The following is a 23,271-nucleotide window of genomic DNA, read 5'->3' on the forward strand; positions in this document are numbered from 1 at the left end:
CATTCATTCATCCTGTTGTTTTATCTTATTTAATTGATCCTTTTTGCAGACATTTATGGTCTTTCTGATGAAGCTACCATTCTTCATTCATTTCCTAATGCCTTGGATAATGATACCCTTCTTGAGCGCCTTAATAAATCTTTAAATAGTTTCTCAAATGATAAAATTTCATCTCTTTCTATGAATGAACTGAGATCCAAATTTCGCCTCTTAGAGATTGACCATAGATCTAGTTTAGGTTCAGCCAATCGATTTAAGCGTCTATTTCTTAATTCTAAAGAGAAAATCAATGAGCTAAGAACCAAAATTAGCGGTCTCATAGATGATAAGGATCGCATCTCTGATCAAGGTGCTAAGGCTTTGGCGAAATTCCAAGAGACCTTTCTTGAAGTTCAACTTGAACGAGATGAAGCTAACCGCAAGAATACCGAGCTCTGCGAAAGAGAAAACCAAATTCGTTCTCGTCTCATTATAAATAATGAGGATGAATTCGCTTGGGCTGCGAAAATCTTAGACGATGCCAGAAAAGATTTAGGTGTAAATGTTAGTCTCCAAGTTGAGCATACAGCCTTGATTAGAGATATGATTTCTGACAGAGAAGGTTATTAGCTGTTCTTCTTCACTAATCTTTTGTTTCTTATGAATTTTTATCAAGTTATTAATAGATTGCCTTTTGCTTACATATTCTGAAAGTAGATATCGCGAAAGAATTGAGGAACTTGAAGCTGAAAAGGAGAAACTCGCAAAGAATCTTTCTTCTCGCAACGATAAGTATTCTAGATTAAAGAATCAAATCAAGATCACTGTTGCGAACTTTAAGAACGATGTTATGCATTTTCGCAATCAAACTATTCAAATGGTTTGTGATGACCATAGTATTCCTCATTCTGATTATCCTTGTCTCTTGGAGGAGATCCCAAAGAACATTCCCAGTCTGACTATTTCTGATAGCGAAGCTGATGATGAAGAATCTGATGGTGATGAAGGTTCTGATGGAGATAAAAGTTCTGATGCAGACGAAGAAGGGAACAAGTCTGATGAAGATGTTGAAGGATCAACTAAGAAGTAGTCTTTGTTTCTTTCTTTAATCTTCTGTAATATTTGTACATTTATTCCTCCTTTTTGTATATTTGCGAATTCTTTTGGTTCTCCATATTCCTTAATATATGAGTTTCTTTTATTTTGACCTGCATTCATTAAAACAATTCTTCCTTGCAATATGGTTAATCAATATAATCATTAATTTTTTAATTTTTGTGTAAATCTATCATGTGGAGACAAATAACATTTTCTAATTTCATTCATTCCCATACTTGCCTCTGTTATTTGTATCCAAATGAGAGATTTTGCAGATTTTTCTTATTTTGTGCCTCAATTTCGCAGTTATTTATGTATAATTTCGTAATCATATGCAAATTGAATTTTGATTCTTTTCAAAATCTCATCCCTGTGTGGTCTTATTTTGCCTTCCTAGTTAAACGTCTTATTATGCCACCTCTTGTCATTGCGACAAAATCGCAGGACGTCCTTGCACTTTCATGCAAAAACCCATTGATCTTGCCTTAACTTTTTTCTTTTGTATTATGTCCTCTTCAGGAATGTTGCGACAATATAACATGCCTAAATATTCTTGCAAAAATAAAGCCCCATTACATTGTCGTCTTGCGACGAAATCGCAGGACGTCTTCGCACTTTTATGCGAAAACCCATTGATATCGTCTTATATTTTTCTTTAGTATTATTGCCTCTTCAGGATTATTGCACAAATATGACAAGCCTTAATACCCTTGCGAGTAAAAAGCCTCATGACATTTGCGTCTTAAGACACTTATCATCTCCCTAATGGAGGGTGCCACGCTTATCTTCCCCCTGGTTTCCCCTTCAAGGAGGCGTACTTCTGCCATACAAGGTTAGATCCTCCCATCCAGTATTAACAACAACCAGTTGTTTTCGCAGCCTCTTATCCCTTTTACCTATAGGGTTTATGGTTACGAGACTGCACCCTAAGTGGGGTTTGCTTCGTGCCGAATGCAGTATAAGCCAAGACTTGTCAAGAATGGCAAGGTACGCTCCACACGCCCCTGGCACTCTTGACTCAACCGTGTACCTCGGCGCCTTGATCAGATTCTGCACTCCTTGGGAGAGACCTTATTACCTTAGCCGCCCAGCCTAAGTCATATGCTTAAGTTGAGAATCCAAGGTGCCTCTCCCGGATGGGCTTTATTGACCCCAAATCTCCATGACTCAGGTTTCGGTGGCGGTGTAGCCTTTCCCTGAGCCATGCAACAGGTACCCCCTTATATGACGTACTTTAGGTCTTACATTTGCCTCTTGCGAAATTGTATTCGCGAACTAGGGTGTACGCCATAAAGGTTAGCCCCTTTCTCTTTTGTCATTGTTCTCTGATTGTCTTTTGTAGAATTCATTATCTCTGCGAGATTCTTGCACATCATCATATTGTATTTGCATTTCACAATCTCAATTTTTTCATTCAGTAAAATGTATTTTTTAGAATTTTATTTATTGCGAGAGTGTCGCAACAAATCAATCATTCATACATTACCTTTGTTATTCTCTGATTCTTTGTTATTTTCTGCTACTGCTTCCTTGGTAGTGGTATGTTCACCATTTTTTATTCTGAGCTAGCATTAATTTCGCAGCATCTCTTCTTGTTTTCTTTCGATTGCATCCACCATCAACCTCTCACTTCTTTGTGTCTCTTTGATTTTGTGTCGCCAATTTTCCTTCTTGTTTGCTCTTCCTTCGCAGGATTCTACCTCAGTTTCATAACACCTCTTTCCTTCAACCCAATCTCCCTTTATGATTCCTACACCGCTGGGGTGAGGGAATCTGATGCATTGGTGGAAAGTTGAAGCTACACCTAGAATCCCATGTAGCCAAGGTCGACCAATTAATACATTGTAGGGTGATTCTACATCAATGACACAGAATAGGATTTCATAAGATATTCCCTTCAATGGAATTCGCATAATAACCTCCCCTTTAGGTTTGTTGGCAGTACCATTAAAACCATATATCTTATATGTTGATGGTATAAGATCATCATCTCTTCCTCCCATAGTTTTATAAGTATGATAAAATAAGATGTTCACGGTACTTCCAGTATCGATTAGAATCCTATTAATTGCCCATGAATCTTCAACTTCATCATCCTCATCTTCTTTCGGTTTTGGGTTAATTTCTAATTTTACTACCAATGGATTATCATGTACCTCTTAACCTTCGGGGATTTCTTCTGCAGTAAAAGAAATAATTTGTTTCTGCCATTCCTCTGGTGGCGAGATTTTCGCAATATTCATAATTTCACTTCCATCATTATCTCTTGCGAACATTCTACTCAAAACATTGTCATGAAAATCTTCAATTGTCTTGTATGAATGTACGATAGAGTGACAAAATAGATTCTTTGCTTTTGCACCAACTTCTATGAAGAATGTTTCCTTCTTTTTCATCGTGTTTACTTTGTGATGCTCTGGTGGTGGTGGCAATGGTTGAGATTGTGGGTACCCTACCAAAAAGTGGTTTAGTTTTCCTTGATCTATCATTCTCAGAATAATTCTTTTTACATTTCTGCAATCATTTGTAGTATGTCCATGAAAATGATGATAAGAACAAAACTCATGACTTCTGTGGTTTGGAGGTGGTTTCGTTCCCATGTTCCATGGTGTTGATATATTCTCCATCAAAATTATAGCTTCCCATATTTTCTCCACACTTGCATTTAGAGGTGGCATCTTGATTTCTTCCCATACTACCTTGTGACCTCCTTGCCCTCTATTATAGTTTTGTCTTTGACCTCCATAAGTTTCTTGCGGCTGATCGAGTCTTTGAATTTTGTTATTTCCACCACGATTGTAGAAATTTCCTTCTCTTTCATACTCCTCTTGATCTCGGCTTCCCATAGCCACCAGTTTCTTTTGATTGTTACCCGTCACCTTTTCTTGTTGTACTTGCGAAGTGCTCGCCACTGTGTTTATTAGTTTGGGCAATAAGCTTGCATTTGTTGTTTGTGAACTGGTGTTTGCAACCGTATATGATTCCTTTTTATTTTCCTTTCCTCTAGAGCAATATATTCTTCTTGAAGTTCTCGCAATTTAGTCATTGTGATTGTATTCTTGACTCTGAAAATTTGGATATACAATAGGTTGGTTGCAAACATAACATTGATAAATGATAAGATAAGATATCTCTCATCTACACGGCCAGCCATTTCGCTACACATAGTCCTCCATCTTTTAGTTAGGTGCTTCAAACTTTCGCCAATTCTTTGTTTTAATCCAAACACGCCTTCAATACCAGGTCGCGAAGAATTATTACTTATATATGCTCCTAGGAATGTAGTCTGCACATGATTGAAGGATGTTATTGTATTCTTTGGTAGACCTTCGAACCATTTTAACACCTCCCCTGTTAAGCTGGATGCGAAATAATTGCATAATACAGCATCATGATTTTCCCATTGCAACATGCACCTCACGTAGGCTTTAATGTGTTGAATTGCACAAGTTGTTCCATCAAAAATGCTGGTTAATGCGGGTAGATTGCATTTCGGTGGTATTCCTCCTAGTTGTACTTCCCTTGTAAATAGAGTTTTCGCAGCTTCTTCTATAGCTTCATCCAATTGTCTTCTGCCTACTTCTCCTCTATTATTTAGCATTCCTCTCATTTCTTCTAATTCTTTTAAGATTTGTTTATTTACACCTGAATTTTGATCCATTGGTCTTTTTAATTTCGCCTCCCTTCTTCTGCGTTCATATCTTTGATCTCTCGCGAAATTTTGCATTTCTTCTTCATCATCTTCATCTCGCCTTCTTCTGCGATTCTCTTCCTCATGTTCATCTTGAATTCGCATATGATGATGTCTCTCATTTTCCCCTCCATGATTTTGTTCATTTCTCACCAATTCCATTCGTTGTCTTTCAGCCATCCTCCGTACTATATCATACTCTTCATTGATATTACCGTTATTCCGGTTTCGTGTTCGTCTTCTTTATCAATTGTCGTGATTGTTCTAGCGAATTGTTTCCTGAAGCTCTTGTTCTTCCATTTCCTCTCTCAATCTTTCACGTTCACAAATTAAACGTGCTTGTTCAGCATAATGTCTTTCAATTTCTTCTTTAATCGTTTGTTGATTTCTTTGAGCTTATCTCTCATGTAAAATTCTCCTTCCTTCCTCTCGATTCCCTTCGCCATCTTGATTATTTTGTCCCTGACGTTGTCCATTCTCTTGATTTCTATCATTTTTCCTATCATCAAAAGTTTCATTTTGTTGAACGTAACGATCACCAGTCCTTTCTCTATTTTCGCGATGTTCTTCATTACGATTCGATATTTCTTCTTGAATATTATTTCCGGCATTAATTGTGGGTGAGTTTTACCTCATCTCTCTTCTAGTCGATCTTGAATATTATTTTGTAATACTTCTCGATATTGTACTCTATAGTCTCATATTTTCCATCCTCAATTCGTGATTTTGCCTTGTTAGATTCGCACATTCTTCTGCCTCAGCTCTTCTTTCTTCATGTATTCTTCGTCTCAACATTTCTAACGCTCCAATTTCCTCATCTCCATGAATTATTCCTTCATCTGCTTCTTGATTTCTCTCTACCTGTCTATGGTTTCTGGTTTGCTGCTCTTCTTCTACTTCTTCTGCTGAATTTGATTGCCAAGTGTGTATACTCACCCTATCATAATCTGTATTCCTTCCTTGTACTAGTGTTTGTTGAACTGGTGGTTGAATTTGATTTTTTCTATTATTTCTCATTCTAGTTGATTCTCTCATTTCACTTCTTTCCCTTCCAGCAATTCTCTTGCTTCTTCTAACAGTAGTTGGTTGTTCTGATGTATTTATTCTTCTAGCCATTTCTTCAATATTAATGAATTGCAAGAGATTATGTAAAATTAATCAATCACTCCAAATCTTCACAAATCTCAATATTAACCTTCAATTTTTTCTAGAATAATCTTCAATTTTCAATCGTTCCCTATTTCTAGCGCCATTATGTAGTTGTAGGAAATCCTACACTACACCCCTCACAAGATTTCATTAACATTCAACTCATCTTAGATTAACAATCTTAATTTTATTGATGAATCTTTGAACAATCTTACAAGAAAAGATAAAGGAATCAAGAATAACCATTGCTCTAGATTTTCTCTCTCCTATTTACTTGCTTCTCCCTCAGAAAAAGATCTCTCCCCTCATTACAACTGATCGGCTCTTTATATAGAGTTTTACATAGTGGATGACAGCTAATCTAACCTCTATTTTCGGATATGACTTGCGACATTTTCGCAACCTTACAAATGTTAATCTCGCGAACTCTCTAATTTTCACAGGACCATCACATTTTTCTCATGATTTAGCTGATGTCGTTTATTATTTCGTTTCTGAAGTTATTCTGCGACGCTGCTGTGTTGTGTTGTTAATAATTTCGCTGAGGCATTATTGCTGCGAGATTCTGATCCTACATGTGTTATTTCTTTTTCGCATTGTATTTTGTTATATAATTGAAATATCACAGGTTGTGCGTTGTATCGATCAATTGTGAAATCCAACCTTTGGTTGTTGATTGGAAATTGATTGATCCTTGGATATTGGTCTTTGGTACCATCCAAGTTTATATCTCTTGTATTTAATAAAGACTCGCAGATTTCTATTTGCTTGAGTATAGATTAAATCAAGAGATCGAGATATTAACTCCTTGATATACTTTTTATTAAGATTGAGTCTGATTGTCTAGTTGATTCTCTTAAAAGTACATTAGAGTTAGTCCATACATATTGCTAATCGAAATATTGGGTGAGGTTGTTAGACCTCCGCATTTTCAATTGGTATCAGAGCAGGCAAATACGTTAAACCTTATAAGTTTGTGTTTTTCCGATCCTCAAAAGTCCATCCCTATGGGAAATCTTTTTGGAAGACTTGCTCGTGGCATTTGTAACGCACACCAGAACTCCTTAAAGACCGTTCAAAGATTATTACTCTCTAGACCTGCGGTCTCTTTAATAATCTTGTACCATCTAGTATTCCACCGAGTCTAGATGATGAGAAACAGTCTAAAGAAAAAAAAATAAAAAACCTTCTAAGAAGAATTTTCAGAGAAAACATGATCAACGCACAAAGGTATGGACCCTCACAAGAATCACTCTTAATGTCTTTAAGGAATACTATCAAAATGGATCAATTGACAAGGATCTGTTTAGAGCGTTTGAAAATGTTTTGAAATTCTTAGAAAATCTTAATTCCATAGAGAAATTGAATCGTTCTGATAAAAACTTTGTACCTATCAAATCATGGTCTCATGATGTACAAACTGTTCCAACTACCTACTCATGTGAAGTTGATAAAAAGATTTCCTATGAGGTTGGTAAAGGAACCATCTATCAGAAAAGGTCATTTCCGTGTCATAAGAAAAGGATCTTAAAGAACTCTGAGTATTATCACTATGATTATGCTCCTGATTCTGATCACAAATGTCAACCGAAAAAATTGCATGAGAAATCCTCTGCATCTTCAACCACCTTAATTCAGGATTGGCTCCACCCCATTTGTATATAACTTGAAATGGGGAAAGTAACGATTTGACTTTGTTTATGTAATCGTTTCTTTAAGTTTTCTGACAAAATATTTTCAAAAATATGGTGTAGGTATTTTTTCTTTCTAAATACGAGTATTTACTCCCAGAAATCCTACCTCTCTCTTTGTGGGTCGCGGTTCGTGCACGGTTCCAAGCCCATCTGTGGGTATAAAAGAAGTACGGGTACGCATACCATCCTTCCTCCCTCATCAGTCCGCGTACGTGAACTATTTTAGGGTTAATGTATTGTCTCCATTAAAGTTTCTTTTGGAGAATAATTTGTGAAGGGATTCTTCAAGAAACTAGTCAAGTAAGTAATCTCTTCTCCACTTCTTTATTTCCTTCTAGAATCATGAACAATGTTAAAGGTTTAAAAGGATTTTCAAATAACCTAGGGTCTTCATTCTCTTCAATGAATCTTCCTATTGAACAAAATTCTATTAGGATTAGATTTGTGAATGAATCCTGTGGCAAGGTTTTTGAAAAGATTTCTTCTACTGGGTTTATTCTAGAAAAGAAATTGGATGATGTAAGTGGATATAAGGAGGATTTAAATTGTTTGGAAAAATTCAAGCTTGGAAACATCTTTGATGGCCTTGGTGAAGGTTTTGATACTCTTACTAGAATCTTCTATGCAAACATTCATGATGTTGTTCTTGAGGACATGGAATTCAAGACCATGGTCAATAGAGAAAGGATTCTAGTTAATAGATAATTGATTTCAAAGATTACCAAAATTCTTTTGGGCAATTTCCGTCTTCCTAGACCAAGCGATGAAAGACCCTCACATGAAACCATCTCAAATGGTCTTTGTGGTAAAAGTGTTGTGTGTAATGGAGGAAAATTTCCTACTAATCAACTATATTTTCCTCTAAAGTCTTTTGGAAAATTAGGTATTTCTAACATTTATCCTTCCACGGTTGAGAATTCTCGTTGGATTCGTGAGTTTGCGGAATTGGTTTATTACCTTGTGATGGAAATCAAAGATCTTGACATTTGTGGAATCATTATTTTTCAAATTTTAGAAATGACTTCCATCGACAAGAAGTTAGGCTACCCATGCTTGATTGAGCGTATTTGTCGCAACTTCTCCATTGAACCCATTGGGAACTCCATTGGAACCCCAAAGATTGTTCGTCCGTGTACCTTCAATCGAATGAAGGAATATGCTTGCAAGAGACAAAGGTGTAACACAATTGATGGCTCGAGTGATCCTTCTACGAAGCTTCTTCGCCAAATTTACAAAGGTATTTGTAAGTTGAATACCAAAGTAAATTGTGTTCAAGAACAATTACTTGTGATTGGTACCAAGTACCCCGATATTAAAGAAGACATGGACAAGGTTCGTTCCACCTTCATGACCTCCGAATATGAAGAAGATGAGTAGTTTCTCTTGTTTCTTTATATTGGTGTTAAATTGCTTTTATCTAGGAAACTTCTTAAGAGAATTTTTATTCTTGTTTTGGTTAAGAAGGATAACTAGGTGATCGAAATTTTTATAGTGGTAAAAGGTTGTGGTTCACTCGGACTTGATGAGATTGTTTTTAAGAATTAATAAACTAAAATAAAAGAAAAATATATATACAAACTATTGTCACAAGATGAAGATATGACCGGGACTCAGAATTCCACCAGACTTCAATTTCATGCAGTTTAAATACCAATTCTAAACAATAATAGCTCATGATATAAAGTTTCATTGACTCTAATTTCATTGCCTAAAATAGATTTTGAAAGTAATGGATATAAATCTAAAGCATGGGATATCAAAACATTTAATCAAGCATAACCCATCAATTGAAATGACAACCATTCAGTGATAATCATGATTCAATTAAATACTGTGCAATTAGTCATAAAAAGAATTACTATAATTACCGCATTAGTGAAATTTGGCTTCCTTTATTATCCCGGTGATGGGGTCTAGCTCCACATGTTGGAAACACGCTCAAAATTCATTTTTATTGCTCAATGGGTGTTTACAAAGATGAAAAGGGAGGAAAAATTATTAAACCGGGTTGTAACACTTATTTTTGTTACAAACAAAACGGTTACGGAGAACGATAGAAGCAATGTGTCACTGTCACTGTATCTATACGATTGCCACGTCTTTGTCGCCGTCACTGTAGCTTCAGCGACTATTTTTAGCAGCAGTTGTTCTTCATGTTCTTCCTCCTTACGCAGCAGCAGAAAGATATTCTCTGCAGTTCTGATTTTCACTATGTACTGCTCCCCAAACTCTCCATACCCCCTCTCTGTTGCCCGAGAACCTATTTTATACTCAACAGGGTCATCCAATCTCTGCATTAACTCCGGAAATCTCTTCATAACTCGCCAGTGAAAAAAAATATTCTCGGGAATATTTTCTTCCCTATTTTACCTCCTCACGCGTTGATTCTCTGCCAGCACACTCTGAACAGGTCAATACACATTCCAGAATGTTGATCGAGTCATCAGAACATGTTCAAACTCTTCAAAACCCGTGAAATATTCTTCCCGAGAAAGTGTTGCTCTGTTTACTTCTACGCGAGAATCCAGCCAATTTTAATCGATCAAATCACTCATGATAGTTTTGTTGGGACATATCACAACTACCCAACAAATTTCATCGCTTTAGTCTACCTAGAACTCCTTCAAACTTCGATCGAAAATCACACAGTTATGTTCTTCATTTTCCAGCCAAAATGAAATTCAAAAGAAGAAGATCGGTGCTAAGGATGAATTGGGCTACGTATAACCTTGGGTGCCCCTTAGCCAAATCCGGGGTTCGTATAGCAAATGTCCTCCGGGGTGCCTTTAGCAGTTTTTCGAGCCGAATTTTCCAAAAATGTTTATTTCCCAAAAATACCTACAAACACACAAAACACCATAATAAGTACAAGATCGAGTACCAACATAGAGAAAATTGAGGACAACTTAGACACAAAAATGTGCCTATCAAATACCCCCAATCTTATTATTTGCTAGTCCTCGAGAAAAACTAATCTAGAAAATAAAAACTTAACTCACTAGGTGGCCCTAGTGACCGAGATATAGTCTCGGGAGGGTTTAGCAGAGGTGTACCCACAAAACCTTTAATCCAGACCCTAGCTATCTACGCAGAACCTTGGAAGGCACTAAAGAATCTCCTTGGTTGGCATACAATCATTGACTATAGGAGGAAGTACCCTGATGCGAAATTCCAATTGTTGTACACGAGTTTGCACTCAAGCATACTAAAATTCATATAAAGTGACAGAGCTCTACTCAGATAGTTTTTGTACATCATAACCGGAGTCAACCAATCACATGGAAAGATTAAGAAGATGAATAAAGAGAAAAGATAGATGGTTTAAAGTGAACGGTGTTTCCCATATCTGTCTGAAGGCCTCTGCCAAGATGGACCTATCCTAATCGACTGAGATACCGATCTGACTAATATCAACACAACTGGCATATACAAGGGGACCAGTGGTTGATAAACCTAACTCTAGGTCAACACAACAGGCATATACAAGGGCACCAGTGGTCGACTTTATTGAATTTATTCCGGTTGGTCTGATGGGGTCTGGTCTTAATTCTCAATTTTTTTTATTATTATTATTATTTATTTTTTTGGGATCTCAATCACCCTATCAAAGGTAACAACTTGAATCGTGTGCCCCACTAAATCACTTAAAAAAATAAAAACAGAAGGATTAGGATTCAACGAGATATGGCGAAACTACCATGTTTTTTTTAATTCTAACACCTGAGCTTTGTGCTTTTATGAATAAACTCTTTAGATGTTTCCATCTAATCAGATTGGTTCCTAAACTCCTACAACCAAGATGTTTTCATCCACTTAGATAGGTTAGTGCTATCCTTAATAGGCATAAATTTCTAGGCTCTGGAGTTTATTTATACTGCGACTAAAAAGTTTCTCCCATACCCCCAAACTTAAATCTAACATCGTCCTCAATGTTCTAAAGATAAAATTAAAAGCATGAACAAGGAGAAACTGTTACCACTTGAAGCAAAAGAGTTAAGGAAAGATATTACCGTGTTGCATGAGCATGGGTTACCTCCCAAGAAGTGCTAAGTTTAAAGTCTTCAGCCAGACATCAGAAGGAATTAGTCACCTCATAGAATCATAAAGTAATAGCCGGAATAACTGTGGATCACCAAAACCAAATAGGGCTATCACAAGTAAAAGGAATCTGCAACATCCCAAGAAAATTAGCAAATAAAGTACACCCTTGTCTAGTTTCATGTTTAAGACAACTACATCTAGCTGTGGTTCAGGTTCAGGTTCTATAACAGGGTCTAGATAAAATATTTTCATGGGTTGCAATTCCTGATAAGTTAGATCCGAATGTTCAGGTTCTAGAGTCTGGAAATACTCAACTAAGAATTTAGAAGCACATAAAATTAACCTGAATAACTGGGGATCCTCTAAGTCAATCAAATTTGACTTACGCATCTGACCACAATGAGAGTGGTGGTGTTCCTTAAACAAATGTGTCGACCCTAATCTCCTAAAGTAATTAGGTTTAGTCTCAAAACTCAATAACTGACACATTTCAAATTCAAACATTCCCACAATTGGAATAAAAGTTTTTGGTGGGAAAACAAAATCAATCTGGGTATCATAGCCTGGGTAAACCACATCAACCAGAGGATAGGTTTCTAATAACTGAACTTCTTCCTGGACATTATTAGGTTCGGGAGAGCTAGTATGACGGTAATCTGGCACAATGGTTGAGGCACATATATCAAGTCCCAAGTGAGGGATCTTTCTAAGAGTTAAAGCACATGGAGAATGATAATCACCCCCAAACTTAGAGTTTTTAGTGCCTCTAGAAAGACTAGTCACAACTTCCCTAATTTCTAGGTCATCAGATTCCTGGAAATGGTCAATTGATTCTTCTAAGTCAGGTTCATCCTCACCCATCTCTACGAGTTTATGGTCTTCTAAGACTAGTGTTTCTAAATCGCTAGACTCTAAAACAATATTCTCAGGGTAAACTCTTTCCTCTAAACCATCATCACAATCATATAAAGGATTATCAACGAAAGTTTATACTAAAGGCTCATTAACTAAGGTGTTAATCATAATTACTTCCTCTGATTCACTGATAGGCACATCAAATAATGGATTATCCAACACACTGCAAGCTAAAGGATCATGAACTACATCGTCTAAAACGGTGGTATCTCTAGTCAAATCCTCATCCTTTTGAATAGGTGAATAATTATTAAAATTATTTGGATTTGTACTAGAAACAACACTATCATTATAAAGCTCAATCGGAGTAACAAATTCCTGATCACTATGCCTACATGTTTTATGTTCTTCATCAATACTATCCTCATCACAATCATCATTATAATAACATGAAAATGATTGAACCCCATCTAAATAAGTATTATTACAAATTCTAACCTCGTTATCTTGATTATGTAAATAAAAACTATCCTTATTTTCAAGGGTGGTATTGGGAACACTATATTAGTATTTAAGACTATCTTGAGAAAAATTTTCTACAATCCTATTTGTACTCTCAGTAAATTGCTTGAGGGACTCTTCTAGAGACATCTTAGTTGACTGCTCTACGGACTCTTCTGGGAGCGGAATATTATAAGTCTCTTTCATAAATAATTGAAATTTCTGTGTTGACTCATTGAAACTCTTGAGAGACTCTTCTAGAGAAATAGAAGGATTGTTTTGCTCTATGACCTGTGGGTATGTTGATAGTAATTGGGCTCACAATGGTATGGACCATAACCTTCAAAAGTTTCGCGTTCCCAATCACTATTCACACTATGTTTATAAAAAAGATAATGTCCAAGCTGCTCAGTCGGATACTCATTGTATTGGCTACTATAATACCAGTTTGACATCCTAACTGCAAGGAAATTCTAAACAAGCACAAAGAAGGCTGACTCGACCACAACAAGCCTATTTTATCTAGCAAACAAAAATCATGATGGCTCCACTTAGATTGTTTCTAGACCAGCTTCTATTCTTTCGAAAAGGAATTCGTTACAATCTGAGCAAACCCCTTTGGAATCAATCCGAGTTAAAGTAAGTTGAATAGAGACGAGGGAAGCTGCATGGAGATTTGATACCCAAAGGCCTCACCGGCATTACAAGGCGGCGTATTCAACTCACAGAAACCATCATGAACTTCAAAGTATGCTCAAAGAGTAACCAATATTTTTCGAACGACTTTCCAATTAAGCTCGTTACCCTATCAGTCTCGTTCTAGTCCAAATTTTAAGGCTTAGGTTCGCGTAGGTTATGTGTTCCTAAGGCGGGCAAGAAGGAAACGGTGATGAAATTCGAGTCATTATCTTGATTTGGCCAGGCCTTGCCCTTTACTAAAAATTAAATCTGATTTCAGGTCCTCAACATATATGCATACAAAATCATCCAGTAAACCCGCTGACAGGGGATTCGCGGGTGTTTAGAATTCTTACCTCCCGTTCCAGACTGGGGATGAACCGTTGAGGTCGACTCGGGCCACCGACTTCAATGTCAGTGTACGAACCCGAGGGGCCGAGACAGTATCGTAACTGTCGTCCTTCCATGTGCAGTTTATATTTAAACCAACCCTTCCTTAGGGTTTTAAAAATAAAGTCCAATGTTCAATGTCCGAAATAAAAGACGAAAAAAAATGTCCAAAAATAAAATATTACAAAAATAAAAACCTTAATTATAGTTTCTAAAAAAATAAAATAAAATAATATACAAAATCTTCTTCTTCACTCCTTTTGGATTTCTCTTTTCTTTCCTATTTGGGCTTTTCCTTTCTTTTCAGCACTTTCTCTTTTTTCTTTAGCTTAGCTCCAAATCTGAAAGCAAGCAAAAATACCAAAACGCGTAAAAAAGAACAAATAAAATAAACCTAAAAACAAATCTATAAACAAATCCGCGTCGGCGGCGCCAAAAATTGATCGAAATTTTGATAGTGGTAAAAGGTTGTGGTTCACTCGGACTTGATGATATTGTTTTTAAGAATTAATAAACTAAAATAAAAGAAATATATATATACAAACTATTGTCACAAGATGAAGATATGACCGGGTCTCAGAATTCCACCAGACTTCAATTTCATGCAGTTTAAATACCAATTCTAAACAATAATAGCTCATGATATAAAGTTTCATTGACTCTAATTCATTGCCTAAAATAGATTTTGAAAGTAATGGATGTAAATCTAAAGCATGGGATATCAAAACATTTAAGAAAGCATAACCCATCAATTGAAATGACAACCATTCAATGATAATCATGATTCAATTAAATACTGTGCAATTAGTCATAAAAAGAATTACTATAATTACCGTATTAGTGAAATTTGGCTTCCTTCATTATCCCGGTGATGGGGTCTAGCTCCACATGTTGGAAACACGCTCAAAATTCATTTTTATTGCTCAATGGGTGTTTACAAAGATGAAAAGAGAGGAAAAATTATTAAACCGGGTTGTAACACTTATTTTTGTTACAAACAAAACTATTACGGAGAACGATAGAAGGAATGTGTCATTGTATCTATACGACTGCCACGTCTTTGTCGCTGTTACTGTAGCTTCAGCGACTGTTTTTAGCAGCAGTTGTTCTTTATGTTCTTCCTCCTTACGCAGCAGCAGAAAGATATTCTTTGCAGTTCTGATTTTCACTATGTACTGCTCCCCAAACTCTCCATACCCCCTTTCTGTTGCCCGAGAACCTATTTTATACTCAACAGGGTCATCCAATCTCTGCATTAACTCCGGAAATCTCTTCATAACTCGCCAGTGAAAAAAATATTCTCGGGAATATTTTCTTCCCTATTTTACCTCCTCACGCGTTGATTCTCTGCCAGCACACTCTGAACAGGTCAATACACGTTCCAGAATGTTGATCGAGTCATCAGAACATGTTCAAACTCTTCAAAACCCGTGAAATATTCTTCTCGAGGAAGTGTTGCTCTGTTTACTTCTACGCGAGAATCCAGCCAATTTTAATCGATCAAATCACTCATGATAGTTTTGTTGGGACATATCACAACTACCAAACAAATTTCAGCCCTTTAGTCTACCTAGAACTCCTTCAAACTTCGATCGAAAATCACACAGTTCTGTTCTTCATTTTCCCGCCAAAATTAAATTCAAAAGAAGAAGATGGGTGCTAAGGATGAATTTGGGCTACGCATAACCTTGGGTGCCCCTTAGCCAAATCCGGGGTTCGTATAGCAAATGTCCTCCGGGGTGCCTTTAGCAGTTTTTCGAGCCGAATTTTCCAAAAATGTTTATTTCCCAAAAATACCTACAAACACACAAAACACCATAATAAGTACAAAATCGAGTACCAACATAGAGAAAATTGAGGACAACTTAGACACAAAAATGTGTCTATCACTAGGGTTTGGAATAACCATTATTGTGAGTTCACATAGCTATGTCCAACGTTTTCATCTTGCAATGTTTTTATATTTATTTATTTAAATTCTAAAGTTGATTTGGAAGATGATTTTTGCAGTATTAATCTTTATGGTTTTATATATTGCAATATGTTACGGGATATGTGTGTTTGCATCCGTGAACTATTGTTGTCCCATACGATGTCAAAAGTTATCTCTTTCATATGTCGATATGCATGTATTGATACAAGATCGATGAACTTTTGACAAACAAAAGTTAAGCCTATTATGTCATTTATTAGTGGAAGATAGGTTAAAATCTTTTGCTTACGAGGATTATGTCTATTATATGTCATTGTGCAAATAGTGATGGAAAATAGAATGAATCCTTGTCTATTCCGCAATATTGATCTTCCCTGATCCATATTTTATGCATATACTATGCGGCTCCATAAGTCTTCTTATGTGAGCATTTCCAACTAGACTAATCATGGATTCGTTTGTGGTTAATTTGGTTGTTTATTCCGATTGAATTAATCATGGGTCCTCTTGTTATTAGTTTAATTGAGATTTTTGGATACAAAATCATTCTTATGATTTATGGTGTCCAAATAAATCCTTCTTTTCTCGTAAAAGTAAGGTTTCTCTTGTTGTTCTTTCGGGAATGACATCAAATAGGGGAGAGTTCTTTTGAACTTGCGCTTAATTTCCATATCTTTATGGGGCGGCTGTGGAATATTTGAGGAGTTATCTTGTATCTTTATAAACTCCATGATGAATGCATTTAGCTTCGGATTTATGATTTCATCTAAACAAAGTTGATATGTACTTTTCTTTGGTCTTGAAGCGTCTCCATGAAAATTTCATTAGGATCCCGTTTTCGTACCTTTGCCAATTTTATTGACAAAAAGGAGGAGAATTAATATGAAGTTCACATTACAAATACATATGGTTTTCGGATCATTATGTAAGGGGGAGTGGTTTTCATGTTGAGATGAAAATATTGACTAAGGGGGAGTGATACATAACACCATAGTATTGTTGTCAAAGTTGTGATACAATTGAACTTTGATACTGTGTAATAATACTATGACACTATATACCAATGATCGAGAGCTTTTATTTTCTCATTGTTATGGCTACGGATCTTCAACAACTATGATGCTGAACTGAACATCTATGGAATCATGGGAGTACTTGGAAAAGACGAAGTTTTCAAGTAATATTGAAGCACCAAGGAGATCAAGCATGTGGACGAGAAGCTACAAAGTTTTATCTATTTTTTATTCCATATGTATTGATAGTTTTCTCACTAAAATTGACAAAGGGGGAGATTGTTAGAGCATTGCTCGGTCGAACTCGCAAGCGTTGCTATCTCAAGCTTGTTTGTCAAATTTAGTTTTCAAAACTATGTGTGTTGATTTCTAGTCTACTTATAGCTAAGTCTCGGACTAGGATAATTAAGTGTAGTTGAGCTCCAGACTCCATGGCGATCATCTTACGAAGACGAAGAACTATTCAAGGAACCAGTGGAACTTCATCCGACTAAAAGGTAAGTAGAGACTTGAGCTTATCTATCACTCAAAAGTCTATCTACTCTATCTCCTACTCTTGAGACAAAAGTCGTATAAGTATGATAGTTTTCATACATACACATTTGCTATTTCGAGCCGAGTTTACTCGCCTATCTTTTTCTCGAAATATGTGTTAGTAAGCTTCCGCTTTAATTATTTTTCATATTTACCCGTGACGAAAGTCATGATGACGTTTCAATCTTAAAAATGGCTTTGATGACGATAGTTGTGAATAACGACTATTATAACATTATAGAAGAATGTTTCAATGATTAAAATGTAGAGTTGAGATTAACATCTATGGATATAAGCATATATAGTGTGTTAGCACATTAGTGTATAAATCCATGTACCGGAAACCAAGTGTGTGCATATGTCTACATACGGTATTGGTGAAGGAGACAGGTTAGGTACGCGTACTGGCGGAACTTTTCCTCCCCGAAAATTCTGCTGAGTTTGGAGTTTACGAACTCATAAACCAGTCACCATAGGTACGCGTACCCGTACGCGTACTGGCAGAACTTTTCTACCCGAAAAATTCTGCTGATTTTGGAAACCAAAACCAACTTAAATCCGGTAGCTAAGGTACGCATACCCGTACGCGTACCCAAGCTGGTTATTTCTCAAATCGGTAGTTCATGAACTTAAAACAATAAATTATAAGGAATGCAATCTTTGCAAACCGTGGTTATATTGTTCATGAAATTGATTCAAATGAATCAAACCGATTTTGTTTCAATTTTGTCTATGAATAAAGACCTAAGCAATTGAACAACTCTTCAACTAGTTCTTATGAGTCATTTGAACTAGTTATGAGAAAGATGAATACGGTTAATATGGAAGTTGTGATACCCTCCATTTTCATTTACCCATTTTATATGTGTTTAGGGTCGGGTATCAACCGTTTTCGATAATCTCCATTTTGATTGCTAAATTTTGACCAAATGAGAAGTTTGGTCTTGGCGTATGTTTTAAACTGTCATGTATTTATCGTTATGCTAGCATCGTACCTTTTAGCACTAGTTATTCCGTATGCGACACTAGCCCAGAAAAGTTTCTGTATAGGCTAGATTAGAAATGCAAATAGTTGTATTCCACCCCATTATTTTGGTAGTCGAGCTAGGGTGGGAATAACCATAACTTATACATGTTTCGCAAATGAATTTGAGAACATGAGAGTAAGTTGAGAAGCATGGGTTTAATAACCAATGGAAAATGAAAAGACCGAACTAGAAATCGAAACGTATGGATTATATATATTAGAGATTTTTCCTAGAGTGGAAGCTAGGGCATGAGAAGGGTTCTAAGGAAAAAAAAGTTTGCTAGGATTGAGCTATTTTGAGGTAGGTTTACTACTCATCCTCTTGGAGCAATTCTTTTTTTGTTATTTGGGCATAATCATTCCTAATTGCAAATTTGATTTCTAAAATTGTAAAGTGGATTGTTTTCTTATTCGGAATTGCTTTCCAAACTTGGATTTGTGTTTGTTGCCATGAATTAATGAATGGGTATGTTGTTGCTAGTGGAAAAGAAATGATTCCAAGTTTTCCTTCTTATTCTCTTTGTGAACTTAAGATGTTTGTAAATATGCATGTGTGATATTTGATTCATTCCAAGCTTTTGAGACATAAAACCATGTTCTGCTCTTACACAACAGAAATGATGATTTTAAATACATTTTCAACATATGTCTTTGGTCGTCACTTTACATTGAATAATTTTGCTTCTTACAAGTTTGTAAACATTGATTTCAAATATGAAACCTTGCTGAATTTGGGTGATTGTAAACCCCATATGCACTGTACTCATAACTCCAGATGGGTTGTTTAATTGAATGGTGAATCATTTGTATGCTTTTGAAAATGAGTTTCACTTTGTTGATAGTAAAGCAAGTTTTGTGAAGAAAACTTATTGAGTTCATGTCTTCCGTTAGTTGGAACATAGTTTCATCTTACGCCGGGTAATGATCCCCGATATAGAGAAATGGGTAATGATCCCCATGGGGACGTAGTTCCCGACCATCGATGGCGGCTTTCCGTGCCGAGAAACGATAGGTGGGTGTACAAACCAAGGTTTTCGTGCCGTGGACTCAATGTACCGAAATCTAAATGAATTGATTTGTCGGAGACCTTATTGGTTTGTGAATATATTTGTTGAATGCGCTGCCGATTTGAAGTTTCATCTTTTCTTATTTATATTTTCCTCACATTTTTATGAGATTTGTTTTCCGCATCTCTTTGAGGATGGGAACGTAAGCCTATTGAGCCGTCATCTCACCCAAATTGACGATTTTGCAGATTTTATCGAAGGGCGAAGCAAGTGAGAAGTTGTTGTGCGCATTGCTTTTGTTTCATTTCCATGTAACTTGATGTTTTACTTTGAGAGAATAAATGTGGAATACTTAGGCTTATGAACCACTGTTTAGAAGTTTTTATTATACATTTGAAGGATTTGTTGAATGGTGATTGTCTTTGGAAGCTTTATTTAAAACTTAATGTTGAAAACCATGCTTTTATGTCACCTGTTTTCTGTGCTCATTTGTCTGCGAAACTTCCGCCAGTAGCAAGGGATTTAGATAGTACTTCCTTGACATGAAATGTTAATATATGTCTCCACTATAATTTGTTAAAAGGTCTTAGCTTTCAGAGTTATAATTTAGGAGATTTGTCACCTGAAACACAGCATGTCATAACTGAAATCTGTAGCTTTGCAGTTCTGCGACCTACTTTGCCTACACTGTTGACCGACCATTTTAACTCGGAATATGGATTTTTTAAATGTGTTTGAAATTTTGTTCTTTCCTCTTTCTAAACTGGTATGAATATTTAAATTCCAACTTCTAGCGAAGTCTGTGGAGCCTCGACAATGCAGACTGTTTGAGACGTCAGTTTTGCGATGTTTCTGTCCAGTTTTTCCACTGTGTACTATTTGATTTCTACATTTTTGTACTTTGAATTTTACACTTATTAGTGAGGTGCATATAAATTCCCAAATTAAATTATATTAGGCCTGGATATTGAACTGTTGACAAAAAGATGTAATCCAAGAAGTAGGTTTAGGCTTCGATACCCGCCTGTAACCTCTAGAATTCGGGTTAAATCCATGATCCGAATTTTGGGGTGTTACAAGTTGGTATCAGAGAACTAGATCTTACATGGGATTTAGGAACATTTTTTTCACTTATAAAAACTCTTGGGTTGATTGCTTGTTAAGTTTGTTTGAACGTTCGGTTTGATTGATCGCTTCTTATGTTTGTTCGGAGTGTTAGCTTGATTGTTACTTGATGCGTGTGATTCTTATTGAACCTTGTGGAACTGTTAGTTAAATATATAGGTATCTCTTTGAATCGTTTGTTATATCCCATATAGGATATGGCTGGAGATGTACCTCCTGAAACCGATAAGGAATCTGCTGAGAATAGTGCGAACGGGAATCAAATGTTAGCTGAAGCCATTCGGAAAATGACTGAGAGTTTGCTTGCTAATAAGGGAAGCACATCAGGTCCACAGGTACGTGATGATTTTAAGGTGATGGATGAATTCCATAAGTATAAGCCAGCACCGTTTAAGGGTTCACCAAATCCTTTGGATGCCGAGAACTGGTTACTAGAAATGGAGAAACGAATGGAATTGCTTGAGGTAGAGGATCGTCTTCGAGTTAAAATTGCTATGTATTACCTTAAAGATGCTGCTGGTCATTGGTGGACAGTGACTAAAACCAAGGAAGGTATGCAGAACCTTACTTGGAATGAATTTAAGGAACTTTTCCTCCAAAAGTGCTTTCCGGTGGCTTTGAAAAATGCCAAAATTTTGGAGTTTATACAGTTGGATCAGGAGAAGGAGGGCTTGTCCATTTTGGAGTATGATATGAGGTTCGAGGAGCTATCTCGGTATGCTACTGATATGGTGAAAACTGAGCACTTGAAGGCAATTAAGTACCAAAAGGGGCTGCTGCCAGATATTCGTTTCAAGCTTGCACAACAAATGCTCACGAGTCGTAATGAAATATTTGAGAGGGAATTGATTATTGAGGTTGCCTACAAAGAGTTTCGAGAAGGGAAGGATCGAAAGAGAAGTAACTTTAACAACAGAAAGGAGCCTCCTAAGAAGCTAAGGCCAGAAAATGCACCGAAGAGTGGATACGAAGTGGTTCACAGCAATAATGTGCAAGAAAGGACTTGTTATGAGTGCCGCAAGCCTGGACATCTTCGTAGGAATTTACCTCTTCTTAACGGACAAAGTTTCGACACGGTAATCGTGGTAACAACGCTCCACACAACAGGCCTAATCAAGCGAGACCAGCGTCACCGACTAATCAACAAAGAAAGGCGTTTGCAACAGTAGAGACTAAGGGAAATTCCGACAATGTTGTAGTTGAAGGTACACTTCTTCTATTCAATTCTTGGGTTAAAGTTTTATTCGATCCGGGTGCTACTCATTCTTTTGTCTCTGATCGAGTTGTTTTACGTTTGGATTTGCATTATGAACCATTAGAGAAAATGTTTCATGTGATAACACCAGTTGCAAGTGTTAGTCTAGGTTGTATTTGTCGGGCTTGTATAGTTCGGGTTGGTGACCAAGAACTATCAGGAGACCTTATTGTCTTAGAAATGACATCATTCGATGTTATTTTGGGCATGGATTGGCTTGCGAAATACCGAGCATTAGTGGACTGTTATAGGAAAAGAATCACTTTTCTTTCCAAGGATGGTGCATCCTTTTGTTTTGATGCTGTAAGGTATTCTTCCGATATCCTTACTAGTATTATCTCGTGTGGTAGACGATCAAAGTTTTGTCGTAGTCTTAACTTTTTAGCTCATATGAATAGTGGCAGTAAGCCTAGTGAAGTTACTATTGAGAAAATTCCAATAGTTACAGATTATGTTGATGTTTTTCCTGATGATTGTAGATGATGGATTTTCGACAAAGGCTAAAATTATAAACTCATAATTATACGAAGCTCTGATTCAGCAATCAGACGCGAGTATTGAGACACGGCTCTCTCATCGAATTCTCAACGGAGAGTACTTTCTCACAGAGTACATGTGGATATGTACTCTCACGACCGGACAACGGCATATCTCAGGAATACTGAATACTTTCAGTGATTATTCCTGTATAGCATCCATGATGGACGGCTCCTAGACAGCTTGCTCTGCTAGTATAGAGCGATAACGTCTTCAGGAACAAACAACGAGTTTACCCTGACTATATAAAGGATATGACTTACCGACAAGCTCATATCGGGATGATTAATGCTCCTAGACAGCTTGCTCTGCTAGTATAGAGCCACAAAGTTAATTCCTAATTACAATCGCTCCTATTCCATGTTCGAATTCACGACTGGTCCCATGGAATGAAAATAACAATTGTTCTGATTCTATGATCGAATCCACAACTTGATCTCATAGAATAGCAATAACTATATTATCTCATTACTCTGATTTCATGATCGAATCCACAACTGGTCTCATAAATGGTAATAGATAAACCTTAATTACTCTGATTCTATGGTCGAATCTACGATCCCATGGAATGGTAATGCTCACTTTATTATTCTGAATTCGTAGTCGAATCCTCAGCTGATCCTATGAATTAATAATAAACATCTTATTACTCAGTTTTGTGAATTATTCTCCACTGAATTCCACAATTAGTAATAAATAATCAACAACCGGGCGTCTGAGCTACCTCTAAGTAAGCCCCGATTCAAATGGTGAAGGTGTATTCA

At 36.5% G+C, this 23,271-nt stretch overlaps 1 protein-coding gene across 1 annotated transcript; it reads left to right on the forward strand.

The window, feature by feature from the left end:
• The first annotated feature begins 18,724 nt into the window (after window positions 1-18,724).
• On the forward strand, window positions 18,725-21,884 carry LOC113294619. The gene is made up of 2 exons (XM_026543004.1): window positions 18,725-18,884; window positions 20,910-21,884. Exon 2 carries the CDS (start codon window positions 20,913-20,915, stop codon window positions 21,882-21,884), a length of 972 nt encoding a protein of 323 aa, XP_026398789.1. The 5' UTR covers window positions 18,725-18,884; window positions 20,910-20,912.
• The last annotated feature ends 1,387 nt before the right edge of the window (window positions 21,885-23,271 follow it).

Source organism: Papaver somniferum, chromosome 7, assembly GCF_003573695.1.
Source record: "Papaver somniferum cultivar HN1 chromosome 7, ASM357369v1, whole genome shotgun sequence".
Taxonomy (NCBI): domain Eukaryota; kingdom Viridiplantae; phylum Streptophyta; class Magnoliopsida; order Ranunculales; family Papaveraceae; genus Papaver; species Papaver somniferum.